Source organism: Girardinichthys multiradiatus, chromosome 4 (assembly GCF_021462225.1).
Source record: "Girardinichthys multiradiatus isolate DD_20200921_A chromosome 4, DD_fGirMul_XY1, whole genome shotgun sequence".
NCBI classification, from domain to species: domain Eukaryota; kingdom Metazoa; phylum Chordata; class Actinopteri; order Cyprinodontiformes; family Goodeidae; genus Girardinichthys; species Girardinichthys multiradiatus.
In genome coordinates, this window is record NC_061797.1 from 49,564,480 (window position 1) to 49,585,022 (window position 20,543).

Sequence of the window (20,543 nt, forward strand, 5' to 3'; positions counted from 1 at the left end):
CTCTCACATGGCCCTCCTTTCAGAAAGGTCAAGACTGCTTGAAGAGAAAAATGAACGCAGGAGAAGAACATGAGAAAATAAAGACAGCAGGGTGGCTGCCATTTTTTTCTGCTCTTCTTCTCCCAGCAAATGTAAAGTGGAGGAAGACAGCTGATGAATAATTCCTGGCCATTTTCAAAGTCAAAGCGAACTCAGTGGAGAGGGAGCGGAGAGGCCTCCTCATTGTGGAGGCCACTTGAGCTGAAAGCCAGCGGAGGGCGATAAACAAGTTCGTTTGAAAATTAATCAGAGAGCGGGGAAGGAAACGGAGAGCTGGCGAGGCCGAGGGGGAGGAGGGAGCGCCAAGTGGTCGACTCGTTAGATTCCTTAATGGCTTGTCTGTCATGAGGTTCGGCCGGCATGGGCTCCCACGGTGGAGGAAGGAAAATGCGTAATGAAAAGGTTTCCAAGGTGACGAGCCGGCCCATTCCTCCTCTTCCTCTCAGACACGGAAGATTGATGGGAAACGGAAAGGGAAGGAAAAAGCTTCTCTGGATTTGATCGCAAAACAGCGAGTCTTTTTCCTCCATGTCTGCTAAATGAGTCCATAAAACACAAAACTGAACGTCTGGTCAATTCAGCTACTTTTGGCTGATTTTAACGTCGATTCTGAAGCATTTATGTTGCATTTGTGTTCCAAGGTGTTCAGGTTATTAAATGTTTCAAATCATCAAACTACTTTTAACCTTTAAATGTCAGGTTGGGTGGTGGAGTCGGACTCAAGCGCAGCTTCATGTTGGTGAGGATTGATCTTTACTTAAGAAGCCTTAGAGCAAAGCAACTGGAGCACAGGGAGACCAACATGGAGGACACAGGAGAATCTGGCATGGAGGCCAGGAAACTGACCAGCCTACAACTACTGGGAAGGAAGGTGAGTGAGATCAGAACCAGGTGGGATTAACTAGAGGAGGCAGTGAAGTTATCAGAACCGGTTCTTAGGATGAGGACGTGATGACTGTTTTACACAGAGCCAAGTTGGTTTGGATACCTTCTAAAAAGCATTAAAGGTTTGACTGATCTGCTTGTGATTCTTTATTTTAGGTTTATTTCCATTTTCGTATTTTATTTAATTTTGTAGAAGAAATTGTTGTCCAGCTTGTCTCACCCTAAACAGATGCCAGTGTAGTTGCTGGTTTCCAAAGCTTTCATTGGTCCTAGTGGAGATGTTTCCATGGTCTGAACCCTCCAGAACACCTGAGTCTTCCTGCAGCAGGTTTTTAAAATGTTCCAAAAGTCCAAACTAGACCTCATGGTAAAGTCTCGATTTATCATTATGGTCCTCATCTGTGGGATGGGCTTCCTGAAGACCTGAGGGCACCTGAAGTCTTCCAGTGTTTAAAGATTAAAATCAACCAACACTGTTTAATTTAGAGATTATCAAATACATATTTTATTCTCATCTCTCATATTGGCTTTTATTTTAAGTTTAAGAACATTTTGTTCAATTTTAAATGAATAACCTTATTGTATGTTTTATACTTTTTTTATGTGGGCTACTTCATCTGGTTCCCATAACTACTATAATTTTATCTATTTTTACTTATAGGTGCAGTTGTCTGTATGTGTTTTTATTTATTTGTCGTTTTTATCCTTTTTGGTTTTTTGTTTTTTTTACCAAAAGCTCTTATTAGGTTTTAGAAATTGAATTGAATTGAATTAAATTGAATTGAATTTGTGTCTGAAACGGTTCGCTGCAGCCATACAGATTCCAATGAAACACTTTTAAATGAGAAATGTTATTTAAAAAATATGAATAAGAGGAAAAAAACGAAAAACCCACCTCATGTGATGTCACCAGAGGAATGGAAGCTTGTTTTTATCAGGGTAGATTTTATGTTGAATCAAAAACAGTTTACAAGATTTAAAAACATATTTAAAACCCGATCATGGTCTGTTGTTCTGTATCTACAGAGAGTTAGAGTGATTTTTTAGAAAAGTCTGGTTTTTAAAGAAACAACCAGCTGCCACAGTTTGACCGTGAGACATGATGCTGCTTGCTGACCTCTCATTATCTCCTGGTTCTGGAGGAGGGTGGACGTGTCAGAGGTCAGAGCTGAGACAGATCTGAAGCCTCTGAAGGTTTCTGAGTCAGAAACAGATGAGAACCATCAGGGGCCTTAAGTCCGAACTCTACAGAACCTCTCTTACCTTTCTGAAGATGTCTGACCCCAGCAACAGAACAACAGAAATACTAAATGCGATGAATGTTCCTCTCAGGAAGATGTGCTCATCTTCAATCATTTAACAGACTTCTCAGAAAAGATTCTGACATTTGGGCCAAACTGCATCTAAACGTAGCGCCAATCTGTTGTTCTGAATCAAAAGAGATTTCCTAAAAGGAGCAAGACACTCCGACTTTCCTGACGGCAGAACAATGTGTGCTGAATAATCCTCTTTACCAATAAACACCCTGAGTGACATTTCAGACTCCTGCTTTTCTCTGCTGTGACCAGGGTGCTGGCTGTAATTTACCCGACCGGCAGGAAACGCTGAAACATAATTTTTCTCAGAACCAGCAGGGAGAACCCAGCCTCCCAGCTGCTGCGGGCCACCCATCATCAAGACGGAGACAAAGGCAGAGAGTTTGTGTAGCTCAGAGGCTGCGGTAAAATTTGATTAAAAAGTTTGTTAGTAAATTAATTTTGAGCAAACACGGGGGGCATGCTGATGCAGCTGTAGGCGTTAATTGAACTTGGCAGCAGGGTAAATTCACTTGTCAGTTGTGGATATGTGTGTGAGGCTGTGCTCGTGTCCAGCAGGACAATCAGGGTCCGCTTGGACTGGGTTTTTATCAGTCAGGACCCAAACAAAGTGGGAGGACGGAGGTCCAGAAGAGATAAACCGTCCGGGTGAAACAAGGATTACTGGGACTGCTTGGTTTGTTAAGACACACTCAGAACCATCAGGAGAGTGGAGGTGTACTGTGTTGTCTTGATACGATGCAGGGATCCCGATTGGCTGTTTCAGCTCATAGTCCTTGCATCAGATATATGCATGCCAGTAATGATAGTCACTACAGATGGTACTCCTCCACTGAAATGTGATGCAAAGCGGCACTAAATGCCTTGCTGAACTCAGTCTGAACATCCACTTTGTCATAGAAAGACCCGTTTTCTCCTGAATGGGGTTCAGGCAGGGACAGAACCCACAAGACACTCCCAGTAATGGCAGCTGACCTCTCCATTTCACCCTGTCCAACACAGGCAACAAGTCTGAGCTGCCTAATGAAGTCCATGTTAATGAGGAGCACCGAGCAACAAAGAGACTGAGAAACAGAATCCAGTTTTAGACCAACAACAACAACAGAGGAATAAAAGTCATCTTTGGATTTTGATTATAAATGTGGCCGTGAACTGACCTCCTGGTTGTCTCAAAGTTTCTTCTTAACGAGACAATTAAAACTCCAAAACATCAGAGCTTCAGGTTTTAAAGGAAAAAAAAACCTTCATTTCTGTGAAGATCATTTTCAGCCTTTCTTAAAAGTTTCATGTCTTAGGAAGCCATCTGAGAGGGAGGTAAAAAGGTTTCCACTGACTCTCATTAACCTCCCTGCCAAAACCGAGCCGACTGGGCTGTGTGGTAATAATGCTAACTCGCTGAGTTAGGACACCAAATCAGGAGGGACAATTTAAAAAACTTGTGAAACTGAGAAGCTGCAGCTGAGCTGTAACTCAGCTCCAATCAAGAGATCATGGTTTCTACAGACCAGGAGGAGAACATCTGATCATATCTATGATGGAGTGAATAAGGTTATATTTCTGCTACATGAACCAAACGCAGGCTGGTGACAGCAGGAACAAGCTTCACGCCGTCAAAGATTTGTGTAGGCCACTCCAGAAGCTTATTAGTGAACGTCATACTTGTTCTCCAGAAGACATTTAGCTTGTTCATGTGGGCAGCTTCAGCTTTCTATAAATGAGATTTTCTTTTGGTCAGCACCTCTCCTAGCCCATGATGATCCAAATCTGGTTTCCCTGTGGACAGCGACATGAGAAGACAGGTGGTTCATGTGTTGTTGCTGAACATCTTCACAACTTTCCTTTCATCTGAAGAGGACATTGTGGACCTTCTCCCAGAACTCGGTAAAGTGGTGACATAACTGAATAGTTATTTAAATTGATCGTAGAATCTGCAGGTGTTTAAAATAGCTCCAAAGGTTTTCTACAGCTCATAGAAATCTAGTTTCCTTTCTTAAATCTCCAAGAATATTTGGAGGATTGAAGATGATCAAACCTACACCAACTGTGAAGCATGGTGGTGGCAACATCTAGTGTGAGACTATGTCAGTGGTGCTGGTGCATTACACAAACCTCAGAGTTGGTTGTTGCAACAGAACAATGATCCCAATGAAACACGTCCAAACTGGTTCTAAAATGGATAAAACAGGCTGACACTGAGCTTCTGCAATGGCCTTTAAAAGCTTTGACCTCAACCTCAATGATTAAACTCATGGTTTGTGCAGAAAACCAAACAAATTAACTCAACTCTACCAAGTCAGAATGGGGCCAGAAGCAGAAAGTGTGCGATTGAGGCACAACCAGCTAAGAAACATATAACCAAACATTAATGGGTGCGTATGTATAATTTAGACCCTGTTAGGATCAAATCCACAAACTAGATCCAAATTTGTGCTCCAGGGCAGAGGTGGACTGGCCATTGGGAGCACTGGGACATTTCCCGCTTGCCTGGCCCTTCTGCAATCGCTGAGGGGCGGGACCAAGGGTTCGGTTCGTGCTTAAAAATCCATGCCGTGAATCCATGAATATTGCCAATGCATTAAAATAGTCAATTAGTGAATTTGAATAGATGGGAAATTATGGAGCATTTTGTATTTTTCTTTACAAAGGCGCTGAAGAAAGCAGTGTAAGTACAGTGAGCAGCACTAGAGCTGCAAGGGCTCCTGCTGGCATGGAGGTGGTGGGAGTCAGAGCAGGAACCTTCAGGTACAATTTAAGAGCAGAAAACCCACCTGCAGGCTCTGCTTTTAGAATACTTTGTGCCCCACTCATGATGAGCTTTACATGTATATATTATTTAAAATGATCATTTGATTTTGCAGAGCAGCCAGCAGTACTGAGAAGGAGGGACATGTAGAGCGATAGGGTTAGGGTTAGGGTTAGGGAACCCTTTTGACTATTTTTCCCGGACTCACTCCAAGGATTTGAATTTATTTTTCAGGACCACAGAAATCAAACAAGTCAAAGAATATTTCCAAATCATGTCTTGTACGATACTATGACCGACTGTCATATTAGTGAGTTTAAAAGGGTTTATACCTGGTAGAATGTAGGTGAACATAATTTCAGTTCATGTGATTTTATTACATAATAATGCACCACAGCAGAAACGTTTATTTTGTAAGTATTCAGTTGATGACGTTCAAAGTGAGCTCAATTTAACTCAGTCTTGGTGGTTTGCCTTCACTGGTGGTGACCTACTGGGATGGAATCTAATTCCCAGCCTGGATTATTGTCCCAGTTCACCTCTGCTCCAGGGTCATTACAGTTGGATGTTTCCAACAACCATTAACTGGAGCTGATGGAAATCTTTGACTTTAGTTTTATTTTTGTTTCTACTGATGAAAATCAGATTATAATCTGTAATCAATGCATAACTCCCAATGAGGCTGCTCCTGTATTTGGTCCTGAACTAACAGGCTTGAGAGTCCAGCCTGGACACACAGGGTGGACTCAGCAGGAGGAACTTTTATTCAGTCCCAGATTTACTACGACAGCAACAACAAGGCAAATCCCTGGAAAACAGGAGGTAAACAAACAGTAATAGAGCTGAAGATAAGTCAGACGACAGCAGATGAAAAATGCATATAGACTGTGTTCAGTGTTTTCTGCGGGAATCAGAGGATAGAACGAGAGTAGTAGGCAGGGATATATGCATAACAAATAAAACATTTGTTTTTGTACGGACCAAATCTTCGGTTCCTGAAATTCAGCTATGAAACCTAAATCTCTAACAGGGTTTGCACCCACTGTGAGAGGACATGAATATCTGTCCTGAGAAGAGACGCTTTGTCTCCTCTCAGCTGCTAATTAACTTCATCAGTTTAACTTTCTGCTTTGACTTTACTGCAGGGGAAATGTAAAACACCAGCGTGTCCTGTGGGACTCGGATGCTGCGGCTGAAGCCCTTGAACTCGGCCACCTTGCAGATAAAAACACTAAATAACGAAGGAGAGAGAGCGCTGGCGTCTAATTGTTACGGGAGGTAATCTTCATGATGGGCCACCGCTCCTTTTGAGGCATGAAGTAAGCCCCCAGCAGTAGCTGATAGGCTGCTGGGGGCTTACTTCATGCCTTCCTGGAGTCAATTGCTTGCTGCAGGTTTGAAATTGGCTTCTTTTTGTCTCCTAAAGGAGGGATGACCTTCCCATCTCATTCAGGACTAGGAAGACACTGCCCTTGCACCGGCGGGGATTGAAAACTCAGGAATCCTGTCACGTCCAACTCCAACCTGTCGCTTTGCCTCACTCTAGTCTTCTTACAAAGAATTTCACCTTGTAAAGCTGAAGCTTTTTCCCTCCTGCAACTTCTTTATCTGCTACATTCCATGATCAAATGTTTTCCAAAGCAGGAGGAACCGGTGAGCTGGAGGAAACGAGGTTTAATCTGACAATCCGCCACAAACGCCTTTAATACAGCAGATTTTAAAGCACCATCAGTAAAATCAGTTCAAAAAACAATTAGCAAACTATGCTGTCTTGTCAAAGAAGGACGTTTAACATAAAAAGAAAACATTTATTAACCATATCAGGTGTTTAAAAAGAAAGCCTTCAGAAATCCCTAAAATGAGCTTTTGAATTTTTATTTTAATCTTATTTCATATTGTAAGAAATCCCTTTCATTTCCAGAAGTTCATTTCAAGGACTTTAATGAACGAATCAGTCAGCAGCTGATATCCAGAACGTCCAACAAACAATAAAAATCTAGAAAAAGAAAGATCGATTCTGTAAATCATGATTTTTTTTCTAGTTTATTTCTGAATAAAAGCCTTTAAAGCATCTAATTATGAAACTACGCCACAGAAACAGCTGGCAAACATTAAACGTCCAGTCAGAATGTTTGTGAAAAAACTAAAATATGTCATTTTCCAAACATTTGGACCCGACTAAACATGACTGACCAGCATTTGTATTCTGTAGGGAACAAATGGCTGTTTTCTGCATAAAGTAGATAAAGTTTGTTCTAAAGGTTTCTCTGGTTACAGCAGCCCTTCAGACAGGAATAATATTATATTTAGTGTGAGCTGGACTCAGTTCAGGTTCCTCATGTCAAAAAAAGCCTGGTCAGAACATCAAAACTTGTTATTACAAAAAGAGAAAATATTAAAATATATATTTCTGGAGTTTACTAAAAAACTGAACATTAGTGTGTTGAAGAGTCAGAGCCTGCGGAAAATCCCCAGAGTTCAGAAAAACTCATGAAACTGCTGAATAAAGTGTATCTTTACTTCATGACAACATCAAGCGAGATATTTGCATAAAGCTTCGCTATTGGCCAGTCAGACCACCAGTCAGACCACCAGTCAGACCAGACTGGGAGACAGGAGACACGATAAACTGCTCCAGACCAGGAGGAGACCAGAATCATAAATATGTTTTTTTTTTTTTTCCTGAGGTAGATGTCTTTCACTCTATACCTGGAGGAAAAATCAAAAACCTGAAATCTGGATCCAAAGAAACTTTCTAACTGGGTTAAAGTATTTAAATGTTTTAATTAGACAGTTGAGATTTATTTCAATATTCTGAAGTATTACAGGAAATAAATCAAATGTTTCCTTTGTTTTCAGCTTTAGAAAATACTGGATTGCCCTTTAGGAAAGGAAATAGGTTTATTACTGCTTTCATAAATTCCTAAAACATAATCTTTCCTTAACTGAGATGTAGAGATGGGCTCTGATTTAGAGAAAAGGTGATGACCTCCTCCACATCTGAGAGTTATCCGAGATGGTTCATCTGATCAGGATGTTTCTGTTGGAGGCTTTTGAAGCACATTTCAGTAGGGGGAGAACTTGGGAATGACCAAGCTCATTGAGATCAGGATGATCTTCCAGGAGGAGCTGGAGAGTGTTGCTGAGGAGATGGATGTCTGGTTCATTCCTTCTGGGTCTGCTGCATTCAAGACATGACCTTGGACTGTGCTTCTAGATGATGGAAAAACAGACTATTCAGTTGTACCCGGAAAAACAAAAACAACAGAGTAGATTAGGATTAAAGAAAGGTTGCAGAACCAGAGAAAACCCAAATCCAAAGACCATGACGACAGTCAATCTGATCCTCTCTCCTGATTCCTGAACACCGGACAGTGTTGTTACCACTTTTTAGAAATGTGAACCAACCATGAGCCGTTTCCTGCCCAGACTGATCTCTTATGCGGCATGGAGAAAGTGAAAGCATGAGGGAACACACACATTCCAGCACTGATGGAAAGCTGAGCTGCATGGTGATGGATCTGAAGCTCAGAGCTGCACAGTGGCACCAGGCGATAAGGAGACAGAGTGATCAACAAGTGTTGAAGGAAGGCGTGCGCCTTAACAGGCATCTCCCAACATGGAAGTAAGCAGGAAAACATTGTTAAACTTAGCCGGGTAAATTCATCCCTGAGGGCAGTTGTCCTAGTGTTTGTCCACCTGCAGTTCTGCTTGTTTCTGAGCTCCTCTACACATGTCTGTGTGTGTTCATGGGGTATTTTTAAGTCATTTTCCATCTGCACAAATCCAACTCTGATAGATTAGATTTACAGACAAAACCACGGGAAGGAAAGTGAGATGCTGCTAAATCCTCTCTTATTTAACTCTGTTCAAAGACGGCTTGCAGATACTGATGTTTGCACATGTTCAGACTCCTGTTGTTCATGTTCATTATGTAGATGAAAACATTTCTTTTTTCTTTTTCCCATCTCTAACTGTCAAATTTCATCCGATAAAGGAAAAACAACCAAGCAGAGAAGCCGTTCGGAACTAATCAGTAAAACAGACATAGTTTAATCTGCTGAGGCGTCTGTTAAAAGTGGAAACCTGTGCACACTTTAAAACATGTGAGTAAGTAAAAGACCAAGCGAGCGCTGAGAGGTTCTACCAGGAACCCTCTGATGAAGTTTAATGTCTGATTCTCCCACAACCCACCAAGCATTGAGGTGTTGATCCCTGCAGGTGATTCACATTACATCTTCATCAGACCTCCGCAGAGCACCATCCAAAGAGGATATGGTTTCTTATTTGGTGCGGTTTGATTCAAAAATGGGAATGTTTAAGGTTTCCAATAGAAAGGGCTCATTGTCCCATTTTTGGTTTCTCGGTTTTACAGCATTCTGTCAGAACTGCAGGTGCGCCAGTCCAGTGTCCACACCCTCCTCTTCCTCAACCTTTGGATCCTGTTTGGAATGTGGTTTTCTATCATCTTAATAAATGCATAAATATCCCCAAACATTATGTGGTCTTAAAGGCAGCAGATATTGCTCTGCTGGACTGTCCTGCATCAATGCTGCCATCTCAGAAGTGTTAATGATCCAAGCCCATACCATGGTACAACCTCCGACCATCACAGAACCCAGCTGCAGGGACCAGTTGCTGACAAGAGGCTGGACGTTCCTTTTCCAAAAAACATCTGGAGAACTGATCCATCTTATCCATGTTCCCACTGTGTGATGGTCCATCCCAGAAGCCTCTGAGCCCAGAGAAGCAGACTCCTCCTCTGAGGTTGACATCAGATTTTCTTCAGCACGGCAGGGTTTTAAATGTTACGTTGTATGTTGAGCTGGACAAAGGTTCTCCAAAGTAATCCCTGCTCCACCTGAAAAGTTCTTACAGATTCCTTGAATAATCAGGAGACCAATCCAGAGGTGTGTGTCCATAATGAGGAGAAAACCAAACACAGCAGATCAGCACCAACACCCCATACCAACTGTAAAGCACGGTAGTGAAGGGATGATGGTTAATGGATGGATCCATCCATCCATCCATCCATCCATCCATCATTTCTTTGCTCTAAAAACAAAATGGCAGCAGAACTTAGGTTCGCAAAGCTGTATCTGGATGAAGTACAGGACATGAACAATGTCCTTTGGACAGATGAGACCAGTGTCTGTCCATAATGCACAGAACCCTGTTTGGAGCAAACCAAACACAGCAGATCGGCACCAGCACCTCATACCAACTCTCAAGCACAGAGGTGGAGGGATGATGGTTAACGCTTGTTATGCAGCCACAGGACCTGGACACCTTGCAGTCTTTGAGTGGACCATGAATTCCAAAGTATTCCAGAGTCAAATGTGAGTCCATCTGTCCAACAGCTGCAGGTTGTCCAAATAGGGTTATTAACGAACAACAGCAGCACATCTGAAGCAGAATGGCTGAAAAAGAAAAGAATCAAGGTGCCGCAATGGTCCAGTCAAAGTAGGACCTGAGTCTGAGCTGTTTTAAGAGTTTTGATTGAACTAAAAGAACATTATTCACTTCTGATGTTCAACAAAGTGACTCCCAGTGATTAAAATGATTCACCTGCCAAAGCAGCAATTTGCTTTGCATCCGGCTGATTCCTTCAAGAATCTCCATCATGCAAAACAGTTTCTCAGCAGAGTTCCTCCTTTTATCTGATTCATCTAATCTGCGATAATTTTCCTCATTATAATCACAATCTGTGCAGGACATAATCATTTTCTGGATGATTTGTTCTCATCTGTTAACAGTTTTCCTTCTTTTGCCTTGGCCATCCCAACCTGTTTTTTCCTCTCTCTCGTAGCATCCAGCAGAGCGAACTGGATCGTGGTTTTTACCGAACACGTCTGAGTTGCTTGTTACTGAGAACCTAACAGGGAGCAAACCAGTTCACCTCATAGTTTCATTAAGAATCAGTGTACCTGGGAAATTACACAGATTAACAGTTGAATGCACAGGGAACATAATTGATGCATTAAGAAGAGGACAAACAGGCAGACCTTCAGCACCAGCGTTGGCTGCTTTTGTTTTGTATTGAATGATTTTCTAAATACGATAATCAAGATCTGCTGAATCTGTCTGAACAGTTGTTTCATCCAGTCCACATGACTGGTGAGGACTCAGTGGAGCACGCTTTGAACTCAAGGCCATGGTGAAACATAGGTTGATGACATCTGTTGCGTGACCGCTACTAAAATCAGGAAAATTCCCAAAGTTTCAGTGACTTTAATTTGGGAATTGTTGATGCTTTTTATGACTATTCTCAGGACTGGAAATGAGCTTTACAGTCAGATAGTCAGGGCCTGAAGGCACAGACCTTGTCCTAAGATCCACTCTCTGGTCATTTTGCTTCATGTCAAAGTTTTGCAGTTTTGTTTTTGGTACCAACCAGACATCTCCAGGAAGGAAAAAAGAAAACTCTTCAGAGGAAACAATTAATAAATACACTTAAACATTTAAGATGGACCCAACACTGACTCTGAACATAGTTTGATAGACGGAAAATCGACACAGTGATTCCTGTTAGCTGAAAACTTGACATTTTTCACCATGAAGGGCCTCCAGGCTCACAAGACAAGCAGTATAATCCATCTACCGGATACAAAATGACAAACTGGGAACAGACAGGAACCTGTAACGTTTCTGTGACTGATTCATCCCATCAGCTGGACATTAATGCATATAACATTAATAAAATAACATAAATGGAGTTTTGTACTGAAAACTTTCACTGCATAGAAAGTGAACTTCCTCTGTTTTATTTTTTATAGATACTGATCTTAATCAGCTGTGTTTGGAAAGCGCTCATCGACGAATCCCAGCTGGACTCTTCCTCCTCTGCTAACTCCTGTTTCCAACGAGCCAGACTCCAGTAGTGAGACATTAAGCCTTTATCAACACATATTATCGGTAAATTCAAGAAACATCATGAAGAAAGTGGGTCTCATCCCGAGTTAAAGCAGCATTAAAGATTAAACTAAACAATGTTAGACAAATGGACCACAGGAATCTTCTAAAATCAGAAAAAAAAAAACTCAGGAGAACAAACTCAATATCTAACAGAGGAAAGATTCACTCTAACTGTGCAGCTGAGGACACCTGCCTATATGTGGGAACCAGGATAGAAATGTTGTTTACAAGCTACAGAATAACCTGTGAAACAAACAAAGGTTTTTAGATGAAATTAACAACCACAGACAGAGTCGTGATGAACAAAAACCCCAAGTAAAAATGAAAAGTTGAAGCCAGTCTGACTTCCTGAGCCGTTCGTGTTTCGCTCCTTTTCACCACCAAGGACTTTTGCAGTCAGTCAATACTTCATCCTCATCCTCAGCGCTGGATTTACCTAACCTCTGATACGGCACAGCAGGGGCAATAAAAACAGGTAAACAAAGACGAGGAGGGGGTGCTAGATGGCTCATTAAAAGCAAACCCCAAATCCCTCTTTAACAAACAAACACCCACAAACCTTCAGCTCAGCTTGACATGAACGCTCCAGAGTAAGTACGACGACACAAATGGGAAACGAGATAAATCAGCCACCATTCAGTTTAAGGATAGCGACAATGCGACAGAGCTGCTGATGGGTCTGTTTCAGGTGCTGAAGGTCTCAACCTCTCCATCAAGGTCGGAGAATAAAACTGGATTCCCGTCTAAATCCTACAGAGGATTTTATCAGCAGCAGGCAGACGTTTAAAATTAAAGCTGAATTTATCTAAATGTGTTCATATAGAATGGAGGTGAGAGAAGCTGCTGAACATCACATCAGCTGAGAGCCTGATTAGACCCACAAAGTGGGGTAAAGGCATAGTTGAGGGGTTCTGTAAAGAAGTGAAGAGGATTCAGTTTCCAGTCTCTGTTGTAAGAACATGCACTATAGTTTACATATACACTGTATAACCAAAAGTATTAGGTCGCAGCATCAATGAATCCTGGTGTTCCATGGCTGCAGCTGTGGAGAACCTAGACTGGTCGACACAGAGTCCTGACCTCAACCTTCTGGACCACCGTTGGGATGAATTAGAGCAGAGGCTGCAGTTTTGGTTCTGGTTTAACTATAAACACACTCCTAAATCTTGGAAAATGTTTACAGAATAGTTAAAGTTGCTGTTGCTGGCAACGGTGGGTCCATCAACAAATTGGACCTCATAGATTAAGAACAGGATATCATTAAAATTCATGTACACAGTCACAGTCCCACCATTAGAGATCCGACATGTGGAAAGTTTTCAGCTTTGTGAGTTTTCTAGGTTTTCTGTTCACCGTGTTTTGGGTTCTGTACTCACCGCTGGAGCAGTCCAGTCCTCCCCAGCCGGGCTCACACTGGCAGGTATCAGGAGAGACGCACCGACCGTGGACACACTCTTCTGTGCACAATGCTGCGGAGAAACAGTAGGATCCAGATTAGCAGAATAAATGGGAAAAAATGAACGGATAGGTTCTCACTGAACCAAATAAACCTCATGACTTCCAGTCACAGTGGAAATATGTTAAAGTTAGTGCTAGTCAGTAACAGATTTACAACAAGAGTTTTGTTGGATAAATATTTCTCGTACTCGTCGTCTTCCGCTAATCCGGGACCGGGTCGCAGGGGCAGCAGACTCAGCAGAGATGCCCAGACGTCCCTCTCTCCAGACACCTCCTCCAGTTCCTCCAGGGGGAGCCCAAGGCATTCCCAGGCCAGCCGAGAGACATAGTCCCTCCAGCGTGTCCTGGGCCGTCCCCTGGGCCTCCTCCCGGTGGGACGTGCCTGGAACACCTCCCAAGGAAGGCGTCCAGGAGGCATCCGGTATAGATGCCCGAGCCACCTCAACTGGCTCCTCTCGATGTGGAGGAGCAGCGGCTCTACTCCGAGCTCCTCCCATATGGCCGAGCTCCTCACCCTATCTCTAAGGGAGTGCCCGGCCACCCTACGGAGGAAGCTCATTTCAGCCGCTTGTATCCGTGATCTCGTTCTTTCGGTCATGACCCAAAGTTCATGGCCATAGGTGAGGGTAGGAACGTAGACCGACCGCTAAATTGAGAGCTTTGCTTTTAGGCTCAGCTCTCTCTTCACCACAACGGACCAGCACAGCGCCCCCATTACTGTGGCAGCCGCACCGATCCGTCTGTCGATCTCCCGCTCCATTCTTCCCTCACTCGTGAACAAGACCCCGAGATACTTAAACTCCTCCACTTGAGGCAGGAATTCCCCTCCAACCTGAAGAGGACAAGCCACCCTTTTCCGGTCGAGTACCATGGCCTCGAACTTGGAGGAGCTGATCTTCATCCCAGCCGCTTCACACTCGGCTGCGAACCGCTACAGCGCATGCTGTAGGTCTTTGCTAGATGGGTGCAGCAGGACCACATCATCCGCAAAAAGAAGAGACGAAATCCACTGGTACCCAAATCAGACCCCCTCCGGCCCTTGGCTGCGTCTAGAAATCCTGTCCATAAAAGTTAGGAACAGGACCGGTGACAAAGGGCAGCCCTGCCGAAGTCCAACAGGCACCGGGAACCGGTCCGACTTAGTGCCGGCAATGCGGACCAAACTCCTGCTCCGCTCGTACAGGGACCAGATGGCCCCTAATAAAGGGCCCCCGATTCCATACTCCTGGAGCACCCCCCACAGGGCATCACGAGGGACACAGTCGAATGCCTTCTCCAGGTCCACAAAACACATGTGAACCGGATGGGCAAACTCCCATGAACCCTCGAGCACCCTGTAGAGGGTATAGAGCTGGTCCAGTGTTCCACGGCCAGGACGAAAACCACACTGCTCCTCCTGAAGCCGAGGTTCGACTATCGGTCGGACTCTCCTCTCCCATACGCTGGCGTAGGCCTTACCAGGGAGGCTGAGGAGTGTGATCCCCCTGTAGTTGGAACACACCCTCCGGTCCCCCTTCTTATGAAGGGGGACCACCACCCCAGTCTGCCAGTCCAGAGGCACTGTCCCCGACCGCCATGCAATGTTGAAGAGGCGTGTCAACCATGACAGCCCTACAACATCCAGAAACTTGAGGTACTCAGGGCGGATCTCATCCACCCCTGAAGCCTTGCCACCGCGGAGCTTTTTAACCACCTCGGTGACTTCAGCCTGGATGATGAAAGAGTCCAACCCCGAGTCCCCAGCCTCTGTTTCCACCACGGAATGCGTGATGGCAGGATTGAGGAGATCCTCGAAGTACTCCTTCCACCGCCCAATAATGTCCTCAGTCGAGGTCAGCAGTCTCCCGCCCCCACTATAAACAGTGTTGGCGAAGCACTGCTTCCCCCTCCTGAGGCGCCGGACGGTTGGCCAGAATCGCTTTGAGGCCAACCGGTAGTCCTTCTCCATGGCCTCACCGAACTCCTCCCAGGCCCGGGTTTTTACCTCTTCCACAGCCCGGGCCGCAGCACGCTTGGCCTCACGGTACCCGTCAGCCGCCTCAGGAGTCCCACAAGCCCGGAGGTGGGAGTTGAATACATCCCTGGCCGAGGGCTCCGCCAGGCGTTCCCAGCAGACCCTCACTATGCGCTTGGGCCTGCCAAGTCTGTCCGGCTTTCTCCTCCTCCAGCGGATCCAACTCACCACCAGGTGGTGATCAGTGGACAGCTCAGCCCCTCTCTTCACCCGAGTGTCCAGAACATGCGGCCGAAGGTCTGATGATACAACAACAAAGTCGATCATCGACCTCCTGCCTAGGGTGTCCTGGTGCCAAGTGCACTGATAGACACCCTTATGTTTGAATATGGTGTTCGTTATGGACAATCCGTGGCTAGTACAGAAGTCCAATAACAAAACACCACTCGGATTCAGATCGGGGAGGCCATTCCTCCCGATCACACCTCTCCAGGTGTCACTGTCGTTCCCCACGTGGGCGTTGAAGTCCCCCAGCAGAATAATGGAGTCCCCGGGAGGGGCACTATCCAGCACCCCCGACTTGGACGCCAAGAAGGCCGGGTACTCCGCACTACCACTCGGCCCGTAGGCTGAAATGATAGTCAGAGACCTCTCCCCAACCCGAAGGCGCTGGGATACGACCCTCGCATCCACTGGGGTAAACCCCAACATGAGACGGCTGAGCTGGGGGGCAACAAGCAAACCCACACCAGCCCGCCGCCTCTCCCCGTGGGCCACTCCAGAGTAGAAGAGAGTCCAACCCCTCTCAAGGAGACGGGTTCCAGAGCCCACGCTGTGCGTGGAGGCAAGCCCGACTATTTCTAGTTGATATCTCTCGACCTCCCGCACAAGCTCAGGCTCCTTCCCCCCTAGCGAGGTGACATTCCACGTCCCTAGAGCCAGCCTAAGCATCCGGGGATCGGGCCGCTGAGGTCTCCACCTTCGTCCGCCACCCAATCCTCTTTGCACCGGTCCCTCACGGTTCCCCCGCCGTACCGGGCGACGTCATGTGCCTCGATATTTTGGTCCTCATGAGGGATTCTTGAACCACTCTTTGTCTGACCCATCACCTAGAGCCTGTTTGCCATAGGAGACACTACCAGGGGCAATTAGGCCCCAAACAACATAGCCTCTAGGATCATTTGAGCACTCAAACCCCTCCACCACGTTAAGGTGGCGGTTCAAGGAGGGGTAAATATTTCTCATTCATGCAATACATGTTATGTAAGTTTTTCTATATGCATACACTTTATGCATCAACAAAAAAGGTGACAAATGTACTTGATCATATGTCTATTTAAAACAGCTGACAATTAAGACTTCAAATGTGTGAAGCCAGATAATTTGTTCAAATTGCTTCCCAGATGTGGAAAATTGATTTTTAATAATTTCTTAATTTTTATCTGTTTGATGTATTTTGTCATGTAGGACAGTGTTTTTAAGTTCCAAAAACTGTGAAGAAATGTTTTGCAACATTGTACAATCACTGTGATCAGTTCTTATGCATAAAGCACTTAAATAAATGTTTAACTGAGTAAAATTATTGTTGAAATTGCACATACTTTTCTTAAAAACTGAGTTTATTCATAATATATTTTGTAAAAGTGAAATTCATTTAATATAAAAAAAAAACAAGTCCACTTTTATTTGTTCTATTTAATCATGAAATGAGTTTACTTCTGTGGCCCCCTTGAGATCAGATTAAGCTGTATGCGGCCCCTAAACAAAGATGAGTTTGACACCCCTGCTCTAGGCCGTAAAAGGAACCCTACTAGGACATAAAAGGGACTCTACTAGGACATTAAAGGGACTCTACTAGGACGTAAAAGGGACCCTACTAGGAGGTAAAAGGGACCATACAAGGACGTAAAAGGGACCCTACTAGGACGTAAAAGGGACCCTCTAGGCCGTAAAAGGAACCCTACTAGGACGTAAAAGGGACCCTACTAGGAGGTAAAAGGGACCCTACTAGGACGTAAAAGGGACCCTCTAGGCCGTAAAAGAGACCCTACTAGGACGTAAAAGGGACCCTACTAGGAGGTAAAAGGGACCCTACTAGGACATAAAAGGGACCCTACTAGGAGGTAAAAGAGACCCTACTAGGAGGTAAAAGAGACCCTACTAGGACGTAAAAGGGACCCTACTAGGAGGTAAAAGAGACCCTACTAGGAGGTAAAAGAGACCCTACTAGGACGTAAAAGGGACCCTACTAGGATGTAAAAGGGACCCTACTAGGACGTAAAAGAGACCCTACTAGGACGTAAAAGGGACCCTCTAGGCCGTAAAAGGAACCCTACTAGGACGTAAAAGGGACCCTACTAGGATGTAAAAGGGACTCTACTAGGACATAAAAGGGACTCTACCAGGACATAAAAGGGACCCTACTAGGAGGTAAAATGGACCTTACAAGAACGTAAAAGGGACCCTACAAGGACGTAAAAGAGACCCTCTAGGGCGTAAAACGGACCCTACAAGTACGTAAAAGGGAACCCTAGGACGTAAAAGGGACTCTACTAGGAGGTAAAAGAGACCCTATTAGGGTGTAAAAGGGACCCTCTAGGGCGTAAATGGGACCCTACTAGGACGTAAAATGGACCCTACTAGGACGTAAAACGCACCCTACTAGGACATAAAAGGGGCCCTATAGGCCTTAAAAGGGACCCTACTAGGATGTAAAAGGGACCCTACTAGGACGTAAAAGGGACCCTACTAGGACGTAAAAGGGACCCTACTAGGACATAAAAGGGACCCTACTAGGACGTAAAAGGGACCCTACTAGGACATAAAAGGGACCCTATAGGCCTTAAAAGGGACCCTACTAGGATGTAAAAGGGACCTTACTAGGACGTAAAAGGGACCCTACTAGGACATAAAAGGGACCCTACTAGGACGTAAAAGGGACCCTATTAGGACGTAAAACGGACCCCACTAGGACGTAAAACGGACCCTACTAGGACGTAAAAACTCTGCAGAACTAGGGCAGTCTTTGCAGGGTCTGTGGAGGTTTTCAGGACTGCAGATCGAAGGTCATCGAGGTTCAGAGCATGCACAAAACTTCAAAAGAAAGGGGGATCTTTTAGTGAAAACTGATTCTCAGGAAAACCTTTTCCAATTATTTAAATTTTTTATGCTGGATGTCTGAAAAAACATCTTACTTGAGGTGAAAATAATCCCAGGTTACTGTTAAAATCTGCAAGGAGGACCAATAAAAACAAATCCTCTGACCTCCTGACGCTCCATGATAACTGCTGATATCTCTGATTTTTCTTATTGGGTCCAGGTTTACATAATGCATTAGAAAGGCAGGGATTCATCTATCAAGAGTTGAGATTCAGACTGTTTTTAGTATTTATTTATGCGCCTGGACTAAAATCTCCCCAATGTCCTGATAAGAAGTGATATCTACATTGTACAGCAGGCAGATAAGGAAGCTCCAATGGTCATTTTTCATTCTGCGATGGTTTCATATTTCATTATGACACGACCTTACAGCTGAGAGCAATCAGACACCATCAGAGGGTGCAGATCAAACAACTTCACAATTGAAAAATAATCGAGGGTGTGGTTTTATGAGGAAGAATGAGGCAGAAGACGATACCTGGACAGTGATGAAGAGGAGAGGCGCATGAAAACACCATAGAGGAGGAGATGGTGAAGTTTGGATGAATAGAACAACTAAGAACTCACGTTAAATATTCTGAGTTGATTCATGGAGATTGTCTGGAAACGTTGTCATGAAGCGAATTTAAGGGAACTTCAGTGTATTTTTATTTCCCAGCATAGAATATTTTACTTGGATCAGTTGCTTCAAATGGAAATAAAATCTATCTAATAATCTAAAACAGTTACAGTTATTTTGGACAAAGTGGACATCCTTGTGATTCCACCAACCTGAGGATCTTTGTGGCATTTAATGAGAAATCAATAAATCCTCTGAAGTGTGTAGTTTCATTTTACATACTGCATAAAATGTTTAGTTGGTTTTGGATTGGAGCAGTAATTGGATTGAACTGGCTTGCATATAAATGGAGGTTGTTGTGTAAATTGATGCACTATAAATAAAATGTATCTAATGTCCTGTACAATCTGGAATTTTCTACTAAATAGACTAATATTAGACTAAATAGAATGATAGATTCAAGTGGTTTTGACTAATAAGGTGACGCAACAACATTGAAAACACACAAACTTTTTGCGTTAAAAATTGAACAAATTTAGCTTTTAATTAGAGAAGACCAGATAACCTTTGTGTTTAAGATTATCAAGAAATGTGAGGATCTTCCTCCCTGACACCAACCAGGACTCCCTGACACCAACTTGGACTTCCTGACACCAACCAGGAATCCCTGACACCAACCTGGACTCCCTGAGACCAACCTGGAGTCCTTGACACCAACCAGGAATCCCTGAGACCAACCTGGACTCCCTGACACCAACCTGGACTCCCTGTGACCAACCTGGAGTCCTTGAGACCAACCTGGACTCCCTGAGACCAACCCGTACTCCCTGAGACCAACCTGGACTCCCTGACACCATCCTGGACTCCCTGACACCAACCTGGACTCCCTGACACCAACCTGGACTCCCTGAGACCAACCTGGACTCCCTGACACCAACCTGGACTCACTGAGACCAACCTGGACTCCCTGACACCAACCTGGACTCCCTGTGACCAACCTGGAGTCCTTGAGACCAACCTGGAGTCCCTGAGACCAACCCGTACTCCCTGAGACCAACCTGGACTCCCTGACACCATCCTGGACTCCCTGACACCAACCTGGACTCCCTGACACCAACCTGGACTCCCTGAGACCAACCTGGACTCCCTGACACCAACCTGGACTCCCTGTGACCAACCTGGAGTCCTTGAGACCAACCTGGAGTCCCTGAGACCAACCCGTACTCCCTGAGACCAACCCGTACTCCCTGAGACCAACCTGGACTCCCTGACACCATCCTGGACTCCCTGACACCAACCTGGACTCCCTGACACCAACCTGGACTCCCTGAGACCAACCTGGACTCCCTGACACCAACCTGGACTCACTGAGACCAACCTGGACTCCCTGACACCAACCTGGACTCCCTGTGACCAACCTGGAGTCCTTGAGACCAACCTGGTACTCCCTGAGACCAACCCGTACTCCCTGAGACCAACCTGGACTCCCTGAGACCAACCTGGACTCCCTGAGAC

General features: G+C 44.7%; 1 protein-coding gene across 3 annotated transcripts in view; it reads right to left on the reverse strand.

The window, feature by feature from the left end:
* LOC124866530 (multiple epidermal growth factor-like domains protein 11) overlaps nucleotides 1-20,543 on the reverse strand; it is a 172,393-nt gene that overhangs the window by 92,108 nt on the left and 59,742 nt on the right. For all 3 annotated transcript variants that reach the window (XM_047362355.1, XM_047362357.1, XM_047362356.1), the window contains exon 5: nucleotides 13,275-13,367. In XM_047362355.1, the coding sequence (XP_047218311.1) occupies nucleotides 13,275-13,367 (93 nt within the window). The remainder of the gene's footprint in view (nucleotides 1-13,274; nucleotides 13,368-20,543) is intronic.